At 34.2% G+C, this 20,668-nt stretch overlaps 1 protein-coding gene across 2 annotated transcripts in view; it reads left to right on the top strand.

Annotated features, from left to right (window-relative positions):
* SPOCK3 (sparc/osteonectin, cwcv and kazal-like domains proteoglycan (testican) 3) overlaps positions 1–18,986 on the top strand; it is a 188,992-nt gene extending 170,006 nt beyond the window's left edge. For both annotated transcript variants that reach the window (XM_014945192.1, XM_014945199.1), the window contains 4 exons: positions 7,799–8,020; positions 14,862–14,924; positions 16,116–16,253; positions 17,255–18,986. In XM_014945192.1, coding sequence (XP_014800678.1) covers positions 7,799–8,020; positions 14,862–14,924; positions 16,116–16,253; positions 17,255–17,427 — 596 coding nt within the window. In that variant the 3' untranslated portion in view covers positions 17,428–18,986. The remainder of the gene's footprint in view (positions 1–7,798; positions 8,021–14,861; positions 14,925–16,115; positions 16,254–17,254) is intronic.
* Positions 18,987–20,668: the final 1,682 nt, after the last annotated feature.

Below are 20,668 nucleotides of genomic sequence, written 5' to 3' on the forward strand. Positions count from 1 at the left end.
ACTTTCTTATTTATGGCTCAGTAATGATATAAGATTTTTCACTTTAAACTTTCAGCATTATTTGGCAAAACTCTTGTAGCTTGTAAGAATGTATGGCAGAGGCCATTCACAATGCTTTCATTTATAAACATTATCAGATATTCGATTTGATACAAACTGATAAATAGTTGCTCTATAAGGAGACAAAACAGAAGAAACAAGTAGGGATTTTGAGCAACTTTCCATAGAGAAAAGTGAATTGCTGAATGGCTAGCCCTAAGAAATAATGTACGGGAGCTGTGATTATGTGCGTCCCATTGTTGCTAGTTGATGCCACTCTAGGTACTGGTACAGAAAAACACATGGAAAAGAAGCTTGTAAGTAAAAAGGAATTTTGAAGGATATACTTTTATTTGGAAAAGGCTCAGGAGTACAAATGAGGTGGAAACAGTAGGGAGCATAATTTGCTTTTTAACCCCCTCAAATACTTAAATAGGTTTTTTTGTTGTGGAAAGTAGCAAAGTTTTAAAATGTAATTATGAAAGGGCTTATTTAAAATAGCAATTGAAGAGTCCAATAATAGTTTCAAGAGTGATGTCCTACTATGAAGGAGAGTCAAATTAGATTTCATAAGCCGTAAAACTCTAGCTTTCATTAATATGAAGAGCAAACTATCAATTCCTCCAGAGTATGTTTCACTGAACTTGGCCACCACTGACTGCATACCTTAGTTCCTTCATTATTAACTTTCTCAGTATTTGGATTTTTTTAAAGCTTTTATTTTTGTAGCATTACTCTTTCTTTTTTCAAAAAATCCATTTATTTCATTTAATTGGAAATGTCATTTCTTTGTGTAATTTTTATGCTAAGGAAAAACAAATAATTCTGTAAAAGTGAATTAAAGATGGTTCTGTGTAATCTGGGAATACTTCTCTTAACATTAAGAAAAAATGTTTCTGAGGTAAGGTGGTAATACAGTACTGTCACTATTTATTGATACCGAAAAAGACACATTTAAAACATATATTTCCAGTTTGCATTCTGATTGGTGCCCATAGCTGGCATGCGATCTGCTTCTCATCCAGTAATATAAGTAATATAAGCTCTTAAGCAAACATTTATTTTATAGTAATAAATAAAATGTATCCAATAACAGTGTTAGCACATCACTCAGTTAAAGGTCAGCTGAAACGTTGCATAGGGTTTTGTTTCTGGGTGAATAATCACTTTGTTGAGGGTAACACATTGAATAGGGAAGGTAAAAAATGCAGCGCAGTTGTTTAGAATCCTGATCATACAGCAAAGGTCTAAAAAGAATGTTTGGCAATGCTGAATGAAGCAATTGTACAGCTATTACATATTACAGCATACATAAATAAAAAGTTAGTGTTTCAAGTAATTGGGTTCAAGGTAATACAGGAATGTAAAGTTCATAATTAATACTTTGAATACATTGAAATGTAGTGCAAGCATGGAGTTCTTGAGAGTGTGAGATTTTTTCCTTAGGCATTTTTTTGGCCTTTTTTCCTTAAGCACACAGGTGACATGTATAAGACCTAGTATCTGTGTGTGGGACAGGTATTTGTATCATGATGTGTACATGGATATATTATACTCACGTTTATTTTAGCATTTGTTTGCAAATTTTTACTTTATAATAGCAATCAAGGGCTGTATTTAGACTTAAGAGCTCAGATTTTTTTAAGAGCTAGTCAATTTATGGCTTAGAAATGTGTTACGTGATCCAAAGTGGTTGGTTTGTTTTCAAACTTCAATGGTCACTATGGTTACTTGCGGGTCACGATGGTTATTATGACATTAGCAACACTGGTAAGACTGAGAGGTGTCTAGCTAATGTTGACTTTACATCTATTACGTCCTAAGTGTTCATTACAATGCAAAAGATAATAATCATCTGCTTAGATTATATAGACTAAAGCAATTGTGAGATATGTGGGTATTTTTAGAACAGATTGTTCAATTGCATGAAGCAGTTGTTAGGCACAAGTTAGACTGGATCCTACTCTACCAGTTTTTTGAGTGACAGAATCAAGAGTTGATTTGGATGGCTAAGAACAGTCTTTTCAGGGTTCTTTTTGATCAACAGGTAATGAAATATAATCTGTATGGATGAATCTGGTTTCATTGTAGTACCGAATTAAATTCCCTGTGAACATGGCGCTGTCAATAATGTTTGACATACACTTGTAATATGGTACCAGATACCATAAATAGCTAGAATGTTGTAAAAAATACTAATTTATTACTAGGCTGGTTTTAAATTAGATTTTCTGTTTCAGAGAGTTATACCTCTACCCTATCTTAGATAGAACTACCTAGTCCTATCTTTTTCTTCTTTTCTTCTTCTCTTTAAAAAAGAAATTTTTGACAAAACCCACAGTGTTTCACAAAACATTTGAACAATAGAGTCTACTGCTTTAGTACTGTGATCAGTTACTCAAATTGCATATATCTAGTTGTGAAAAAAATTTACTTTTAAATATAAAAGATCCTATTTGCACAATATTTGCTTGATTTTATAAATAGCCAATATTTATTTGATTGAATTAATTTGACAAGCTACTGCAAAAAGGCAGTCTGTCTATAGAAAGAAAGTGATTGAATTAATATACAATCAGTAGTAGTTTTCTTTATTTGTGGATTTAGGGATGCAAAAATTGTTAAAACCTGGCTTCATTAGTGCAACTGTATGGTTTTTCTGGTGTGTACATTACTGTACAAAATTTCTCATTCAAGGCAGCCAATGATACTGCATCTTACAAGAAATTAACGTGTCTGTGTTTTAGAAGAAAATACTAGGGTCACTATGTCCTTGTAAACACAAAAAGAAACAAAAATAATGATAACCATTCATCATGATAATGTCCTTTCTAGTACCATTAAAAAATTCTTAAAACTTCTTCAAGAGCTAAGCTCTTGAGTAGTGCCCCTAATGAAATCCCTCAAAGTCGATCTCCAAAGTCATAGTAGGTCCAAGACATCAGGCACATTAATTTTAAAGTATACTAGGGAGTCCAGCCCCTGTTTTCAGGGTGTCTGAGCACTAGACTTAGAAGTTCTGCAAAGAATTTCTTAATCCTGTATAATGATCTTATACCTAGCACATGAGACTTAGTGATCTGTACAGAACAACAGCTACAAAAAAAAGCCTCCAGAATGCAACTTTCCCTTTCAGAGTCCCAATTATTCTATCAAATCCCTGGAGTTGTTCATTACCCTTGGGGAGTTAAAAATCTGTTTTGGCACCCTTTCCCCCAGGCTGTTCTTTATTCTTGTCATAGAATTCCTTCCTCACTGAAAAACTATTCTGTGTTTTAAAAAGCAATTTGTGACATCCTTTCTGGTTGTCTGTTTGCATTTAGGAGTTTTCATATTTCAGCTTCTCTGGTGGCAATTGGGTTGGGATTTATTAAAAGGCTTGGGCGCAGTCCTTTTGACCAAGATAGATGTGGTGCATGTTTATAGTGCCTTGCTGGTGCCTTTCAGAATTGTTCCAGCTATTAAATAGTCCACATTGATCCATGCATTCATTAATATTATTTCTAAACAAACCAAACAATAGCATTTAAGTTGTTCTGCTAGAGCCATCGGTATGCTGATAATAAGTTAAAATGTGTCTATGTTGTTGTGTTTTTACAGGAGTTACACAACTTCTTTTAACTGACGTTTATTTTTTTGCAAAGCTGAATCTTATTAGTAATGCAGACCAGAATATTTCAAATATTTTATATGGTTTTATACCCAAAATCCCTTTTGTGTCCAAATGTGTTCAGATTGCATATATCTAGAAGTATCATTACTATAAATGCTATGTAAACATTTAAATCTTGTCTTCAGACTATTTCTGGTCTAAATAGAGGACACATAGGGGAAAAGTATACTTTAACCTCATACTACAATAATACCCCCATTATTATTCCCTTCTGGATGGGGAAATAAGGAGTTGAAAAATTAAATGAGATTTTACATACCTGTTTAAAGTCTTCTAAAATACTTCTTCTATTCCTTTATTAATTTTGTGTGATAAAACTCTAGGGAATGAATGCATCAAATGCAAAGCACAAAAAATACCAGTCGTGCTAATAGGCAGTCTATTTCTGAAGAATACTTGTGCACCTTGTCATGTTAGAAGATGAAAGACTTGAGGCCAAATGTAATATAGAATCTTCTTAAGGCTTGCAAATAATATGATTATTTGGATTCTAATACACTAATAATTTTGAAAATAAAAGAAAAAGACAAGAAGTCTGAAAGAAAATTACTTATAATTGGCTTGTTTAGAACTAGCACAGTGAGATATTATTACACAAAAATTGCAAAATACCTTTATAAACTTGGAGCAGGAAAGACCAATTTTGTATAGAAAAGTGTAAATAACAATTCCAGATCTTTGCTTGGAGGCTTTTACTTCATTCTGACTATCCCAGTTCCTTTTCGATGAAGGGACATAGCTGAAATTATGCAGGAGATAAATTCAATTTACCTGATCTTCAGTGCTGAAACGTATTTGGAAACCCCAATATAAACACAGAACTCATAAGCAGAACAGTAAGTTTTTACTTACTCCTGACAATACTCTCCCATACAGTCATTGTATACTTATAAGAGATAAAAAGAAATGCAGTTATAAACATCAGTTTTGATGTCTTGAAAATGCTGACTGCCTGAGAATTTTCCCGTAAACTGTACTGCAAAGTTGTACGGGCTGGTGACCTGAACCATAGTTCTAGTTTGCTGGAAAAAAAAGGTTCTTCTGATGTCTTTCTGCATGTGTCAGGTTAGCATAAGCTGAGGCATCCTTAAAGCAAGAGTCTAGAAGAAGTAGTCCAGCCTAAAAGTAATTCTGAGCAGGAATTTTAAATTAATCCATCTTTACTTAAAATTAAGACTTTGAATGAACTCAATTAGTAGTGTTGACTGAAGTTTGTTTTGACTCAATCTTTTAGAATTATTCTTATATACAATGAAATATATATAGGTGATTATTGTAGCATTTCATTTTATTTCTCCCTCCTCAGGTATCATCTACTTTTCCTTAACAGTCCCTCCTATTGGTGTCCAACAGAATATCTGAACTGTCAGTCTAGTAGCAAACTGGTAACCTCCAACAATAAGATTAATCTTCTTTTTAATTTTTTTCCCTCACCACCATATAAAATTCTCTACAACCCTTTCCGGAAGAGGAGAGACTTCAGAATGCAAACTTTCATGGCTGTTTGAGGGACGTTTCAGCTGTGCTTTATTTCTTTCTCTTGTACTTTTTGTGGTAAAATGAGTTATCCTAGGTTTATTGTAAGACCTTTACTACCTTCCCCATGTCTTGCTGTAACCCAGACTCTATTCCTATCTGTGTAATCATAATGAGCAGGAATATATTACAGCTTTAGACAGGTGACAGAGTGTTATGCCTAATGCTGTCTCCTTAGGCTAGTATGGAGCCAGATGGGTTTCTCCTAGATCGGCACTTAAGTGAACAGCAAGTATGACAGAAAGCATTCCTGTCTGCTTGGTCCTCTGTTTAGGAAGTTTGGTCCTTCCTACTCCGGTCTGTCCTGATAAAACTACATTAGGAAGGAAAACTTGTTCCCAGCTTGTGGGTGGTAGGTCTTAGCTGTGAGATGCTGTTAACTGAAGATTTTCTGATAGCCAAAATATTAGACAAATCCATCACAAGTGAATACCTTCTTGCTATGCAGCTTGCACACTGAGCAAGTAAAAGCCATGGTCTAGACTGCAGTCAGGATGCTAGCAGAGTGCAGAGGTGTCTATTCACATGTGTGATTTGTCAGTGTCTTTTATTGTACTGGACAGTGTACTGGTATTAGAAAGAATCACGCAGTTTACTTTTCTTAGCATATTAAATGAACAATTTATATATAATGCAATGTGTGAGCTATATGTATGTATGCTGTTTATATTTCCACATAACATCAAAAGCTATCTTCCTCAATGTACACAAGGATTTGTTACTTACGAGCTTAATAAGCAGGCAAACAATAGTTTTATGTTGAAAAGCAGATTATATTTACTAAGAGTTGAAATTCTCCCCAGAGAAATAATCAGAAACACTGGAGCATTTTTGTTGGTTCCTTTTGAAGAAATGTTTTGAATGCTGGTGTGTAAACCATGGAGGAGGGGTATGTTTCTCAATAATATTTCCCTTGGGATTGTTTTGACTGAGGAAAAGAGCATAAACTGGTACTTCACATTTTTCTAGACAACGTTCAGAAATAGCTGCATAAAAGCTTACTTAATTATGGTATATAGAAATAGATTTCAAATAAGTGGTTAAAATGAGAGAAAGAAAATTTTCTTTTGTAATTTAGACATCTGAGCAGCAATTTTTGCTCTCTTCAGTCCTGTTACTTAATTATCAAGAATAAATTGCTATCCTTCAACTATACTAATTTTCCCCCTTTAGTTTCTGCTTTTCATTTTGTATCATAACTGTGAAAAGTGTTTAAGAACAGCATTCCGGTTGGCGCTCAAAGTGATAATATATATAGTCTGTGATTTGGGCAATTAATTTCCTAGTTCTAGGTCACTTGGTGATTTTGCAATTCATAGTTCTGTATCACCCGACCCCCTCATGTCAGCAGATGTTAAACTCCAGGTATGTACTTAAGTGTTTTCCTGACTCTTTCTCAAATATGTCACCTTCAAGAATGACACCTGTATTATTTTATCAATATTATAGTAGAGGAAGAAAGTAAGTACAGAGAGAAAGGACTTCTGATAATCTTAAGATTGGACAGTTCCTTAAAGGTTCTTTAAAATTGAACCAAGAGTTTTGCTTTATTACAGTAATTTCTTAAGCGTTTATAATGTGAACACAAATCTGTAGGACCTGATGAGATGCATCTGTGGGTCCTGAGGGATCAGAGCCTTTGAGGTAAATAATGTTACACTGAACATTCATCCTCAGAAAAAATGTTTTCTTCCAGAATTTTTCAAATTGGAAATGTCTGTAGGTTGAATGCTTGTCTATGTTTTTAAATTGTGTTAAACACATCAAAAAGATCATAAATATCAAATGGATTACTTATGGTTTTGCTTTTTTTCTTACTATCAAACAGAAATAATAATGAATGTGAATGATCAACAGGGAGCAAGAACAAGTGAAACTGCCCTGACAAAACGTCATAGTTTAGGATTTCTGGAGAAGGGGAGTTTAGGTGGTTGTCTGACTTACATGGGGAGGTTTTGGTGCTATCAGCTTTCTTCCTTTCCTTTCCAAAATGGTTGTTACCATAGCATGGGCATTTCCACATACATATATACCTAATCTATCAGGTATAGATAAAATAGCATCACTTTCAAGACATTGCTGAGGCTGAGTATTGTGTTCCTTTTTCATAGAGCTGAATATATGTTATAGGAAGAAGAAAATGGACTACAAGAAGTTACCTGAAATTTATTCTCTTCTTAATTCTGTAAAGATTGCAAGCCACTTAAGCTTCACTCTCCTGGTTTATAATTTCACTAAAATTCCTCAACAGAATTCTTTTCGATGAAATCACTTTAGATCATTTATTACTGTATATAATGTGTGTGCTATAGGCATAATGTTTGACAAGAAAACTCATATTTCTAAATGCTTTGAAACTGACGGTGTAATTAATTTTTTACGAGGTTAATTTAATGATTTATTAAAATTAAGCTGACATCTAATTTATACATAGTATGTCAGTAGCAGACACTGTTTATATAGTACCACTGGAGCAATTTCCATGATGCAACATTCTTTCCTGCTATATGAATTTTTTGTAATATTATTATTTTTTTTTTTGCCTCTTAGGATTTGATACCAGCATTTTGCCAATTTGCAAAGACTCCCTTGGCTGGATGTTTAACAGACTTGATACGAACTATGACCTGTTGTTGGACCAGTCAGAACTTGGAAGCATTTACCTTGACAAGAATGAGCCATGCACCAGGGCGTTCTTCAATTCTTGTGACACATACAAGGACAGTTTGATATCTAACAATGAATGGTGCTACTGCTTCCAGAGACAGCAAGGTAAAAGATGAGAACAACCTGCATACGCATATGACTGACTTTTTTGGTAGTGTTTTATCTTTTTTTAACATAATAAGAAGATACATAACAATAAGAAGAAATATAATAGTAAGAAACACAATAATAAGAAGATTACAGTGAACTACAAGCTCTTAAATGCTGTACCATGAATTTGTGTTAAGGTTTTTGACCTATTTGAATACCTAAAATGAAGTAAAAAAAAACAACCAACAAATCCAAAAACCAACACAAGCTACATGGAAAGGCTTGCTAGAAATTCAAGGATTCTAAATAAAGTGCAAAACAGAGGCTAATGCTTTTACAGCAATATTGTTTTTCATGTCAGCTTCCAGTACGTATGCAGAGGAAAGAGACCAAAATAAAGAACAAAATTACTTAAACTATTTCTTTCCCAATCTACTTCGCCTACATTATAAAATAAACTTTTTTATTGCTGAAGTAGGACATCTTAATGTTCCTTTTTGTGAGCCTTTTAAAATTACTGAATGAACAATATGGATAAAGTTATTGCCAGTTATTTGCTACCAAGGAGAACCTTTCATTAATGTCCTGATGTGATTTGGTTAAACAAATAAACACAACCTATAATCATTATTTTCCTGAAGATCATATAACATTTTTAGGTCTGGGTGAGACATCGCATTAATTATATAATCAAACTAGTTGTAACAAATCAAATAATTTACTCATTAAATTTTGGATAATGGACTAGACTGGACAGAATTGCCACTTCATTTTTCTTACCAATATGAGGGAGATAAGACAGATTTGGTGGAAAGTTTACAAAGTCAGTTCAACCTTTTTGAAAATTTTAATATAATTTTTTAATTTCACTTGTGCCTTTAAAAGTCTCATAAGTTCCCCTTAGCACTCAGCGTCTATGGTTTGAGTCTGATTTCTGTGGAAATAAAGCTTTTTATCATGCCACAAATACTAGTTGTAAATCTGAACAAAAATAAAGCTCTGCTTCTGTAGATACATCCTAAATAGCAGACTTCTTTTCTGTGGTAACTTTGTAGCTAAAAAGCTAAAATTTAATCTTTTAAAACACCTTGTTTGTTTTTTACTAGAACAATATTTTGGCTTTTATTTTTATAAGTATTTATGTACTGCTAAAAAAATTAGTAAATTAAAAATAACCCATCCCAGAAGTAAAGCAGTTCTTAAAGAACATTTGTTTGATTGTCTTTAAAATAAAAATAACCATGACCATAATCATTTCAGCTTAATATATAAACACCCTTTCTCTTTAGAGGGCAGCATAATTCTTTTCAGTTGTCAGAGAAAGTACAGGACATAACACGTGGCCTGGTATGATCCAAGGTTCTTCTACCGATTGACTCTTCTACTAATTTCAAATAATATGCGAACGGCATAACCAGCGCATTAAGAAAGCACTTCCACAGATCAGTTTCAATTTTGCATTCTATAGCCTATAAATAATGTTTATCTAAAATATTTGCTTAATGTGCCACTAGAACCCACAGATGGTGTTGTAAAGACTGATCTAAACGCTACTGAATTATATTAATAATACCCTGAGGCCTAGGAGTCTGGGATCCAGCTTTTGGTGACACTGATTCTTCCCATTGTAGAATCCAACATTATTAAGCTTTTCTTCCCATCTTTTATCAGTTTGCTCACTGTCTTGATCATTGTGTTGTGATAAGGTTAAGATTTAAAACAGATCAGATAGCTTGTGATACCACAGTGTATTGGAGCATATAGTAAAAAAGATGTACCCTCAGCATTGACAATGAGTCGTAATCTCAGTTTTGGCAATCCTTGCACATTAAACACGCGCTCCGTCCCTCCAAATTAACACTGTCAACAAAGTCTGTATTCTCCTTCTTTTTTGAAGGTGTAAGGAGACAAAAAAGCTCATAGTCTTCTTTTATCACATCTTATTATTAGCTCTTGCACAACTGAGTCCTATCTTCCTAGTGTATTAGGGACCCGCTAATTCTCTATTCAACGTTTTGCTAAGCAGTTTGCCGTGCTATGCTAAATCTTATGATATGTTCATGTTTGGTTATGTTTTACTTGATTGAACAATCCAGGTAAGACCTTTAAATAGATCTTTGCTATCAATAGCAAAGAAATGGCTAGACAGAGAAATTCAGTGGCTTCTTTCTGATGTTTACTAAAATAAGTTGATATTGACAGAATGCTTCAAGCCATGTAGACAGCTCTCTGCATTCAATGAGCTTAGTAGGTGCTTTCTGGGCAGATCTACAGTTTTACAGCACCGCTGCTGATTAATAATGTTCAAAGTGAATACAGAATTTAGTCAACAATATATATCATACCGCGATAGAAATTCCATTGTGCTTTTTTCAAATGCATAGCATTTGCTTGAGTCATTATCTGAGAAGCCCACTTGATCTTTGGTTTTAGCTTCACCATTCAAGACTCTCAGGATCAGACAAGTACCTGCAACCATTCTTCATTCTTTCTTTCTGCTTGAGGTCTGCCATGAGGCATTACTGTACACTAGACCCATTACTGCACATAGCTCACAACTTCTAGTCAATATAAGCAACTTCTTATGAATACTTAAGTCACAATCTTTCTTGCTCAGAAAAAGATCTTCCTGAAGTAGCTGTCCCACCTTGACTAATGCTTAAACACTTGCATATGGCTTAGTGGTGCTTATTGCATTTTTTTCTTGGCCTTATTCTGCTTTAGGTGTAGTTTAGTGTCTCTGAGATACATCCAAGACACTATAAAGCATTTTTGCAATACTTCAGATTCTGCACTTTGCCAGTGCTCTTTGCAAGTTGTCCTGTATGCTTTGGTTGCTATTGCCCTCTAGTTTCAACTACAGTTCATGCAAGTGCTTCAGTGCTTCATCAGAACTTACTTTCTTAGTTGTTTGATACTAGCTTAACACTTCAGTGCTTATCTAAATGCTGAGACACTTGCGGTGTTGGCCTTTTTATCGGTTGAATTTCTTTCTGCAAGTACTTCATCATTATTGCACCCTTGGTTTTGTTGCATCACTGCTTCAGAGTAGTAGAGTACCCAATTGTACTGGGAATATTCTTGCTTAGCACCTAAGTATTTCCTTACTGTGGGCCTCTGCATGGATCTATTAGTCCAGCACTTCTCTAGATGCCTTTTTCTTACAGGCTCCTCTGTCTGTCAAGGCTGGAAGACATATTTATGACTTTAAAACTGGTCCATCTTACAGAATGATAAATATTATGATTCATATGTGTTACATCAGTCTTTTCAGATTGCAGAACTTTAAATATGGATGGTTCCAAAGGCAGGTTTAACATGCTTTAACATGTAACTGAGGTCTGAGAGGGATTTCTTCAAGTTCAGTATTGATGCTTCAAACCTCTAAAATTCAAGCCTCAATTGTCCAAGAACAATTACAATAATTGAGCCCAAGCACAGGCAAGGAACAACATGGCAGCCTAGTCTGCAGTGGACCATATGCCAGAAGCTAAGGGTTCTGACAAATATCATCAACTTGACAGATGGAAAATCACTGTTTTGTAATTGAATAAAATGGAAATCTTGCTTTAGCAGGGGAGTTGGACTAGGTGATCTCTAGAGGTCACTTCCAACTCTGACAATTCCATGATTTGGTGAAAGTCTATGAAAGCTGGAGGCTCACTGTGTGGATAGCAGCTCCTTGAGACATGTCTGTTAAATATTCTTGACGTTCTTTGTCAAACCTACCAGTCTTCCTCCCATTGCTCTGTTAATGTGCCTGTTTTTGGTAAATCAAAGTTTAATTGTACTAAACTTGCAGCACTTGAATATTGATGTCTCAAGGGCTATAGGATACTCTGGTGTATATCAGCACCTTGAGCACTGAAGAACTGTGGATGGCTGCTGTGAAGTGGTTCATGAATCACTCATAACAATGCAGTAATATTGTCAGAAAGATAATTTCTGCCACATCTGTGGAAGTAGATTAAGGGTGAAGATGATTAGGTCTCTTATTTGTATTCAGATTATCAGAAAGACTGATATCAGATTCATTTCTATTTCCAAGGAAGCCACCACACTGATTTTTGTAAATGAATTTTTTCTTCTTGGCTCAAGACTCCCAAAAGTTGTCCAGTGACACTGCTTTTTTTTTATTGAAATAAGTTCAGAAATCTAAAGAAAGCTTTTCCAAACTCAGGAACTAACTGGAAAATAAAGAAGGAAGCATTATGATTTGGGGAGAGAGGAAAAAGGATATTCTGTGGACCAAAAGGAATTGGTTGAACTTCTAGCCTGCCATTCTCTTTGACAGTTTAAGCACCAGAATGATTTAGTATTGTTAAGAGTTTTTGCTGCTTTTATCCTGAGAAGCAAAGCTTAATTGCGAATCTTGAAGACCTAGCTTCTGAGAAGAAGAGAGTTTGGGTAAGTAACTTTCTCGTATTGCCTTGTTACCTTTTGATTAGTGGTATTCCTTTTTGTAATTATACCACCAAAGATTTATAGCTGTAAATTAAAATTTTTTTCTTTAGGCATAGTCCATCATTTTTAAATTTCCACGTTAGTGCTCTTGTCTGCAACTCTGTGTTTCTAATTTAGTTTTTTTTCCCGTAGAACAAAATACATGTATTTTTCCTATTTGACTGGTTCTTCTCCTTCATCATATTTCCCTTCTTCTTAAAAAGATAGAACAGAATAGAATCATGTAGGTTGGAAAGAACCTTTAAGATCATTGAGTCAAACCATTAATCTAACACTGCTAAGTCCGCCACCATCCTAGAACCTTCTAGCCTGTGGTGCTTGTGTGCATAAATCACTAATAATTTTTAGATTACCAATTAATTAGAAATACCGTTGGTTTTAAAAATAATTGATCCTCAGAATGTTGTACAATTAACAGCTTAACTCTTTAAATATCAGGAAAGACAGAAGCCTTAGTTAAGAAAGGTAATGAACTTATCTGGCATAATAGTGACCATGATCATCACAAAGCACTTCTTAACAAGAAATGTAAAACTTTATATAGCCTCAGCGAATAATTGAAGACTAAATGCTTAAAACACAATACTCGCCCAATGATGTCAAGTCCCAGTGATTTTCAAGAGCAACACAGAAAATTGCTTGGTTGTCTGGAAAGAAATCTCTTGAAAATTGGTCTGGCACTGAGACTCCTGTGAACAGTATTTTAAAAGTAGAGCCTCCTTTTAAGGCCTTCACTGTATAAAGAATCATTATAGATTTAGTGTGAAAACCTGCCCCACCAGAGTCGATGCTGCTCTAAACATAAGCTTGCTTCAATGTATGGGATATGTAAATAGCATGTAAAATGTAAAGCCAAGAGAAATTAACAGCCTGCTGTCAGTAAGGGGTTATTATTGTCTTCCAGTTCCTATTTATTCTGTTAGATAAGAGCTCATGAATAATACCAAAGGCCTGTTGGTATATGTAGACAACACCAGCCAGAGGCTGTGCGTTCACCAGAAATATATTTCTGAGCCCTAGTTCATCTAGGCATTTGTCACCAGAGTTTGAGCATTTCCACAAGAAAGTCACCTCCATGTATTATAATGTGTTCTTGCCATTCCTGCATCCCTTTGTACACTGTGTGCTGCTCTCAGCTGGCTAAAGGGTGAGCACTCTTGTTATCCTTTAGAGGAATTCAGGTAAGGCTGCTTGAACTTTCACCACTCGTCATTTTTGCCACCCGTTGCCCTAAACAGTGACTGGGTTCTGGTCTAAGTGTGTGCTTCATCAATAAGCTAAGCCAGTCTTACTCATCTTTAAACTAGCTCAGAAGCCTTTTTTCTGTTTACATGGAAAAAAAGTAGTTTCACTATATTTCAGAAGGGAACCTTGAGTTAATTGCATAGCAAAGATGTATTTTAAATAATTAGTCTGCAAAAATGGAAAATGCATTTAATATTCATAGAATGGAATATTTTAGTGGGAAGTTATCAGAATATTGTCTCAGAAGAGTATAAGCTAAAGACACATGTAAGTAAACTCAGTAATATTACTGCTGATTCAGAATGAGAAATGCCTTTTGCTAATGGTCTAATGTAGTGCGCAATATCAGCGTTCAGAGGTTAGTACCTTGGTGTCTTTGATTCTTCCACTTATTCAATAGCATCGAATACATGTTTGCGTCTTATTTCTTTCCCATTCATGGGGCATACTGTGACTTGTTTTATAGACAATAGAAAATTAAACAATTCAGTACTGGAGTAAGCTGTAACTCTGAAGAATGGAAAATGGAATTTTAATACCTATTCTGCCTCTTAGACCCATCTAAAGTTTTTAATTTAGTTTTCTGAATATGGGGCTTTGTGCCCATAGGATTCGGTGTTAAAACAGTTGCAACAGAATCACAGTTTTGCAGACTTCAGTGAAGAAAATTCTTATTTTCTGTGTGTAGTATGTGAAATACCAAACTTGAACATGACCTCTGACAAGGACAAAAGGGAAAGAATTAAATGAGCCATTGTGTTTCTAACCAATACATGAGGCAAGCTTCACAGTCACACTCTGATTTCTGTAGACTGATAAAACAAGGAGTGATAGAGTTACTATTTTGGTCTAGCATTCCTCAATTCTCCTGTCTAGTGACTAGACGATCACTTCCAGCTGGATTAACTGGGAGTGGCATTCTGCACAAATCCATGTTGGTGCTCTAATTCATAATTGTGGAGCTGTAGCAAGGAACAGTAATTCTTTGATTTCAGAGCTTAGAACACAACTACTAATGCAGGATGCGCGTGTTTCTTAAGATCAGTAGTTAGAGAGATCTTAGAAGGTCACAAACTGTGAAAACGTAGTCTTATGCTTCTTTCCTAGATACAGTGTAATCTGTTTAACATTTTTTATGTCATTGTAGACCCACCTTGCCAGACAGAACTCAGCAACATTCAGAAGCAGCAAGGAGGAAAGAAGCTCCTAGGTGAGTCATAGATCATTCTTTTGAAGGTTTTATTGCTTACATAAATAACCCTAGTGAAACAGCTACATAAAATCAATATTAATCCAACAAAGATAGACCACAGTAAATCCCAGCAACAAAATTTATGAAATTTTTGAAAGCTATTAAACTTAGTTTTATTACCTTACCAAGCAAAAGATATTATATCTGTTTTATTACCCTAATAGAAGGTACCTTTTTACAGTTATAGAAGGGATAGTCTAAGGCAGTCCTAAATTAGTATCTCTGCTGATCCTTTACTTGTAATATTCTTTAAGTAACTGGAATATTTGTTGTGAATCAGTTTATACTGTATCAATATTACCGAAATGTAAAATCTTCATTTTACCATCAGCCACCGCATAGAAGCTGTAATAAAAGGTCTGGCCCAAAGGAGTCAAAACTGTATTTTTGCTAAGGATGGTTTCTAACAATAACTATACACTTCAAAATGCTTTCATATGAATGTTTTGTTCATTGTGGTTTGTCTGCCTTTTATGTTTCTTTTAAAAGTCTGCATCAGTTCCAAATGAAAAACAGTGAATTATTCAGCCTTAATCTCCAAGTGTGTCTCATATACTCTTGGTGGGGAATCCTTTTGTCTTAGAGTCTAATTGGCCTAGGTGTTTTGCTTATAAATGCAAATCTAACATTTGGTTTTGATAAAATTGGTGTGTTACACTGCATTTTTCTTCTGTGGTAAGGTAACTAACTGGATTGTAAAATATATATTAATTAAAATTAACTCCTAAGACTTGTAGCAGATAGTTTCTTAGTTCAGGAAGCCTGGCCCTTATTAGACTTGTTTGTACACCACAGAATATAGAACATCCCATACAGGGTTGGGTGCTACATTTGAGCCTTTTCCCCACAATGCAGTGAAGATCTTGACTGAGATATTCAGGGAGCAAGGAATATGCATCATAAGATCAATGAAAAATTTGGGAAAGATTGGTCACTTTATTTCTTGAAATCAGTCCAAGACTGATATGTTTTATTTTCCCTCCCGCATTTGATACATTCAGTCACTTTCTGCTTAATTTTGTAGTAGTAAACCAGTCAGTGTAGAGTCTGGAATAAGGAAATGGCAAAAGAGAGTTACTTTCTGCTATAATTGTTACATTGGCCAAGAGGTGGTTTTTAATATTCTTATTCAATATTTATGTATCACAGGGCAGTACATCCCCTTATGTGATGAAGATGGGTATTACAAGCCAAGTCAGTGCCACGGCGGCGTAGGGCAGTGCTGGTGTGTTGACAGATACGGAAATGAGGTAACAGGATCCAGAACAAACGGGGCGGCAGAATGCGGTAAGTTAAGAACCCTTTGTGGCATGTGGTTGAGAGGTGTTACTCCCTTCGATTACCAGCCAGAGTAAATTTTTTCAGTGAGAGCAGATGTGGGACCAAACTACATGGATTTTGAAACAAAAAACAACAAATTATAATTTGTTATCGTTATTACTTCATTTATTATTTTTTTTGCAATTCCTATCACTGTGTCAGGTATTAATAGACCTCTTATATGTGCTTGGCATAGTGTATATAAACCTCGGGAAAATTAATTAGCTAGAGCAACATTAGACAATGCTTCATGAAATCCCTCTGGGTAATTAACATGCTAGTGAACTCATTTTGACATTTTTTTCAGTTTATGTTTGAGGGAACTGTCAAAAGTTCTAGCACACTAAATCTTATTTTTCCCTTCCCTGCAGCACTCTGCAACTTCTTCCAAGAATTCCCATGTTGCCTTTATTTGATGTCCCAGATATAAAAAATGGCAATAAAAGATTTAAAAAAAAAAAAAAGTCTTACATTACTCCTTTTCATTTCTTTTGCAACAAAATAATATAGCCTGAAACAAAGGGTGAATTTAACACAATATTTGACATATAGATCAGGCTTATTATCCATCTAATTCGTGAAAAGTAGTCAGTTCTAGATAGTTCAAGATAATATGTGAGAACTGAACAATAGACAGTGTATATTATCAGTAGTCCTTATTATCATCTGTAAGCTGGACTTAAATCTCTTTCAGTTGTTCCTGGCTTTCATTATAGTTCTATAAATCCATAAAATTTGTCTTCTTCTATTAACATTGAGAAATTTATCCCTATTGAAGTAGTTTTCTTTTAAGACAAAAGAATTTTCATATTATTTATGTTTTATTTTCTATGTCACACTGTGTAGTTTAAAATAACTAACTCCTGAAACTAAATATTCTGGTGTGCCTTTTGTATGCTTGTATATATTACACTATATATTTATAGTATATCTTGTGTGTCATTTCTATAACTATCATATCTTTTTAGCTATCGATTTAGAGACTTCAGGTGATTTTGCCTCTGGCGATTTTCATGAATGGACAGATGACGAAGATGATGAAGATGAAATAATGAACGATGAAGACGAAATTGAAGATGATGATGAAGATGAAGGAGATGATGATGTTGATGATGACGATGATCATGATGGATATATTTGATGATATTAGGGGGGTCCATGAATTTGTACCTTTCTAAAATTCACAAGATAACATTTCATAAAATCCCTTTGCTCTTCGAGATCAAAAGGATTCTAACAAACATGTATATTTTGTATGATTATTTCAAACATTGCAGCTGGAGTCATAGACATTTTTGTTTAAATAAGAATAATTATATTATGTGCTTTTGAGTTTTTAAATGCCTTTGCGCTGAAGAAAACACGTGGGAAGTCTAGCCTGAAGAAAGAAATGTTATGTGCTACTGAAAATATAAATGTGCAAAACACTATAAAGACAACCATTCCCTTTAAAACTCGGGTGAAAAGATATTTGCCCGTACTTGGAACTGTGCATGTCCTCTTCAGAACACATACTGTAACTTAACTTTAGTTCTGTCAGTGGTTTAGGCCTTGCAGGCTTTGCAAATTGTCCATTAAATTAATCAAAAAACGTATTACAGTTGAAAAACATTGGTGCACAAGTAGCATCTCACCAGCCTTTAATTAACCAAAGGTATGAAAAAAAATTATCAGGAGGGAAAAATAAAGCAAAGTCCTCCTTTATGTTTGCATTTGTAGTTAAGTTTTTTATTAGGAAATGGCTAGGTTATTGAAAGGATTTTTCAAAAGCAGTAGCATGGACAAGCACCAATTCTGTAATTCTAAAGTTTTCTTGACCTTCCTTAATCTTTTTTTCTTTCATGTCAAGGTTGTGTAGGTCTTATCATTATTTACTCAAACATTGCTTCACCCTTTCTTGTTTCTCTGTATTTCTCTCTGATCAGATTAGTGTAAAATGTTTTACATGGGGGGAAAAATTTGCTTAAAATTATATTATCTTTATACATTACTGTATTTCAGAGTATTGGCACTTACCCCAAGGTAGTTTTTAATAAATGTATAGTGATACTTTTTATTTTCTTAATTCAGGAAATAGTTTTGCATCTTTATCTTAATTCATGTTGTTTTCCGTTACTAGTGCAGAAACTTAGAGAACGTATTGTAAAGGTGCCTTGCAAAATAGAAATAGAGAGGTTTTAGCATGCATACCAGTATATGATGTTAGGCAATAGCTAAGCACACCCAATTACCAAATTAATACCAGTATAGGTACTGCTGCTGGAATGAAGAAAATGGGATATTTTAATTTTTTTCCTATTGTTATGTAATTACCATGTGAACTAGATTATTGTGTAGAGTAGCACTTAAGATTTGACTGTAGAGAAAATTACTTTAATCACTGTATTTATGTTAGCATGTTAATTAATTGTGTAGACATTTTGGGACTCCACCATCTTTGTTCATATCATACCTGTTGCTTTCTGTCCACAATAAATTTGATGTGACCTGTATAATGTAATACTACAGGTTGTATAATTTCAAAATTGGATCACTGGTTTCCCATAGTTAATTAAACGGAAAATCAGTTCCTTATTTAAATTAATTTCTAAACATTAAATAATACATTTAATGTTCATCCTATGTAATACCGAAAAGTATAGTGCATTTTCTTTTTTACTGTTTCTGTATAGTTTGCAAAATAAAGACCCTTGTAACCAATCTATGGCCAGTATAGCCCATCATTTTGACTTTTTGCATAGCTTGACAATTTGAAACAGGAAGAATTCATGTTTCAGATACATTTCACCTATTAAAATATGTATTTATTTGTATAAAACCATTTATTGATGTTTTATTTCAGTAAAGAATTTCTGACTAAGGCAAAATTCATAGGGAACTTTTATTTTTCTGTATTTTTTCCTGAATTTTCTATAGCTTTGTTATGTACTTTTATGACATTGTCTTCATTACATGATAAAGAAAGAGAGAAATATTTCTTTTCAAACTCTGTCATAATTTGTGGGGCATAGTTGTATTATTTTCTTAAATAAAAGTAGTTAAGAGTTTACCATTCCAATATAGTGGGATTTTATCAGAGAACAGTTTCTTATGGCTGAAATTAACTGATATATAAATTGATTTTAAATAAAGAAGCTAAAAAAAAAATGTTGTCATTATTGGCTGATGTAGCAAGAACTGTTGTGGGTTTGTCTTTTTTTTCTGATGTGACAAATAGTCATTAGATGACAAACTAAAAATGAGTTTCATTAGAACTTGTGATATGAGGAGAATAAAAGTATGGAAAGATAATTCATAATGTGTTTAGCCTAATGGGATTACAGGATGAAGACCATGCTAAAATGAACTGTCATGCAGAAGAGCACAAAAGAAGTTTATATTCTTTCTTCCCTGAAAGTTCCTCGTTGAACTGGAAGAGGAGGGAGTATGCATGGATTTTAGTCCCTGAGAGTCAAAGCTACCTATTATATAGTCAAAAGCAAGTCAAGATAGCTAAATTTCCTAAAGAGCAGCAGCAGTGGAGATTCAGGGTCATTTTGGAGAATTTTTGTGGTCTAAAAACTAAAACAGCAACAACAACTACTTGTATTGTTTCTCATTCACGAAGAATGAGAAGGAGATTGTTAGTGTGAGACTTCCTTTTAAAAGATCATTCTTTTTTTTTAAAAAAAAAAAAAAGGTAAAATTGTCTATGGATTAATATTACAGTGTTGACTTGCTTTCATGTTAGCAGATGAACTGGAATCTACTTTGCTGCAGCAATGAAGAAATGCATGAAATCCGGAGCAGCTAGAACAAATAAAGGCAAAGGCTAATAATACGCAATTACAATGTACAATATACAAAATAACTAAACCATTCAGAATCTTTTCTTCTTTCCATCATATCCAAAAATTTGCACAGAGGTATATCCTTATGAGCACAGTCAGGCAGAAATCAGTAAGGAAGCCTGATTTTAAATCTTTGTTATTTTTACAGTATGCTGTCATTGGTTGTTGTTTTTTTTCTCGATCTTACAATTGTGCACATATTATGTACTTATAAATATGCAAAGATACTGATATAAATTTGGAGATTTTTAAACACCATGATTAATCCTTCTGCTCCTCTGAGAAAGTGTGGAGTTACAGTGCTCAGATTCATTGAAAAGTAAGGAATACTGAGATCAATGAAATCAGTTATTATATAGTCTTCAAAGGGAATATTCCGGGTCAAGCCACATAGATATACTTAGTTTAAAAGCAAATCAATTAGCGTCGTTAGTTTGCTTGGACAAAAACTGGGTTACTGTACAAGACTGAGAAAGATGAACCATAATGGTGGTAGGAAAATTTTTACTTGTTTTGTGCACATGGAGAAGAACTGGATTTCTTATATTATTA

Source organism: Calidris pugnax, unplaced genomic scaffold (genome assembly GCF_001431845.1).
Source record: "Calidris pugnax isolate Ruff unplaced genomic scaffold, ASM143184v1 scaffold15, whole genome shotgun sequence".
Classification (NCBI taxonomy): Eukaryota; Metazoa; Chordata; class Aves; order Charadriiformes; family Scolopacidae; genus Calidris; species Calidris pugnax.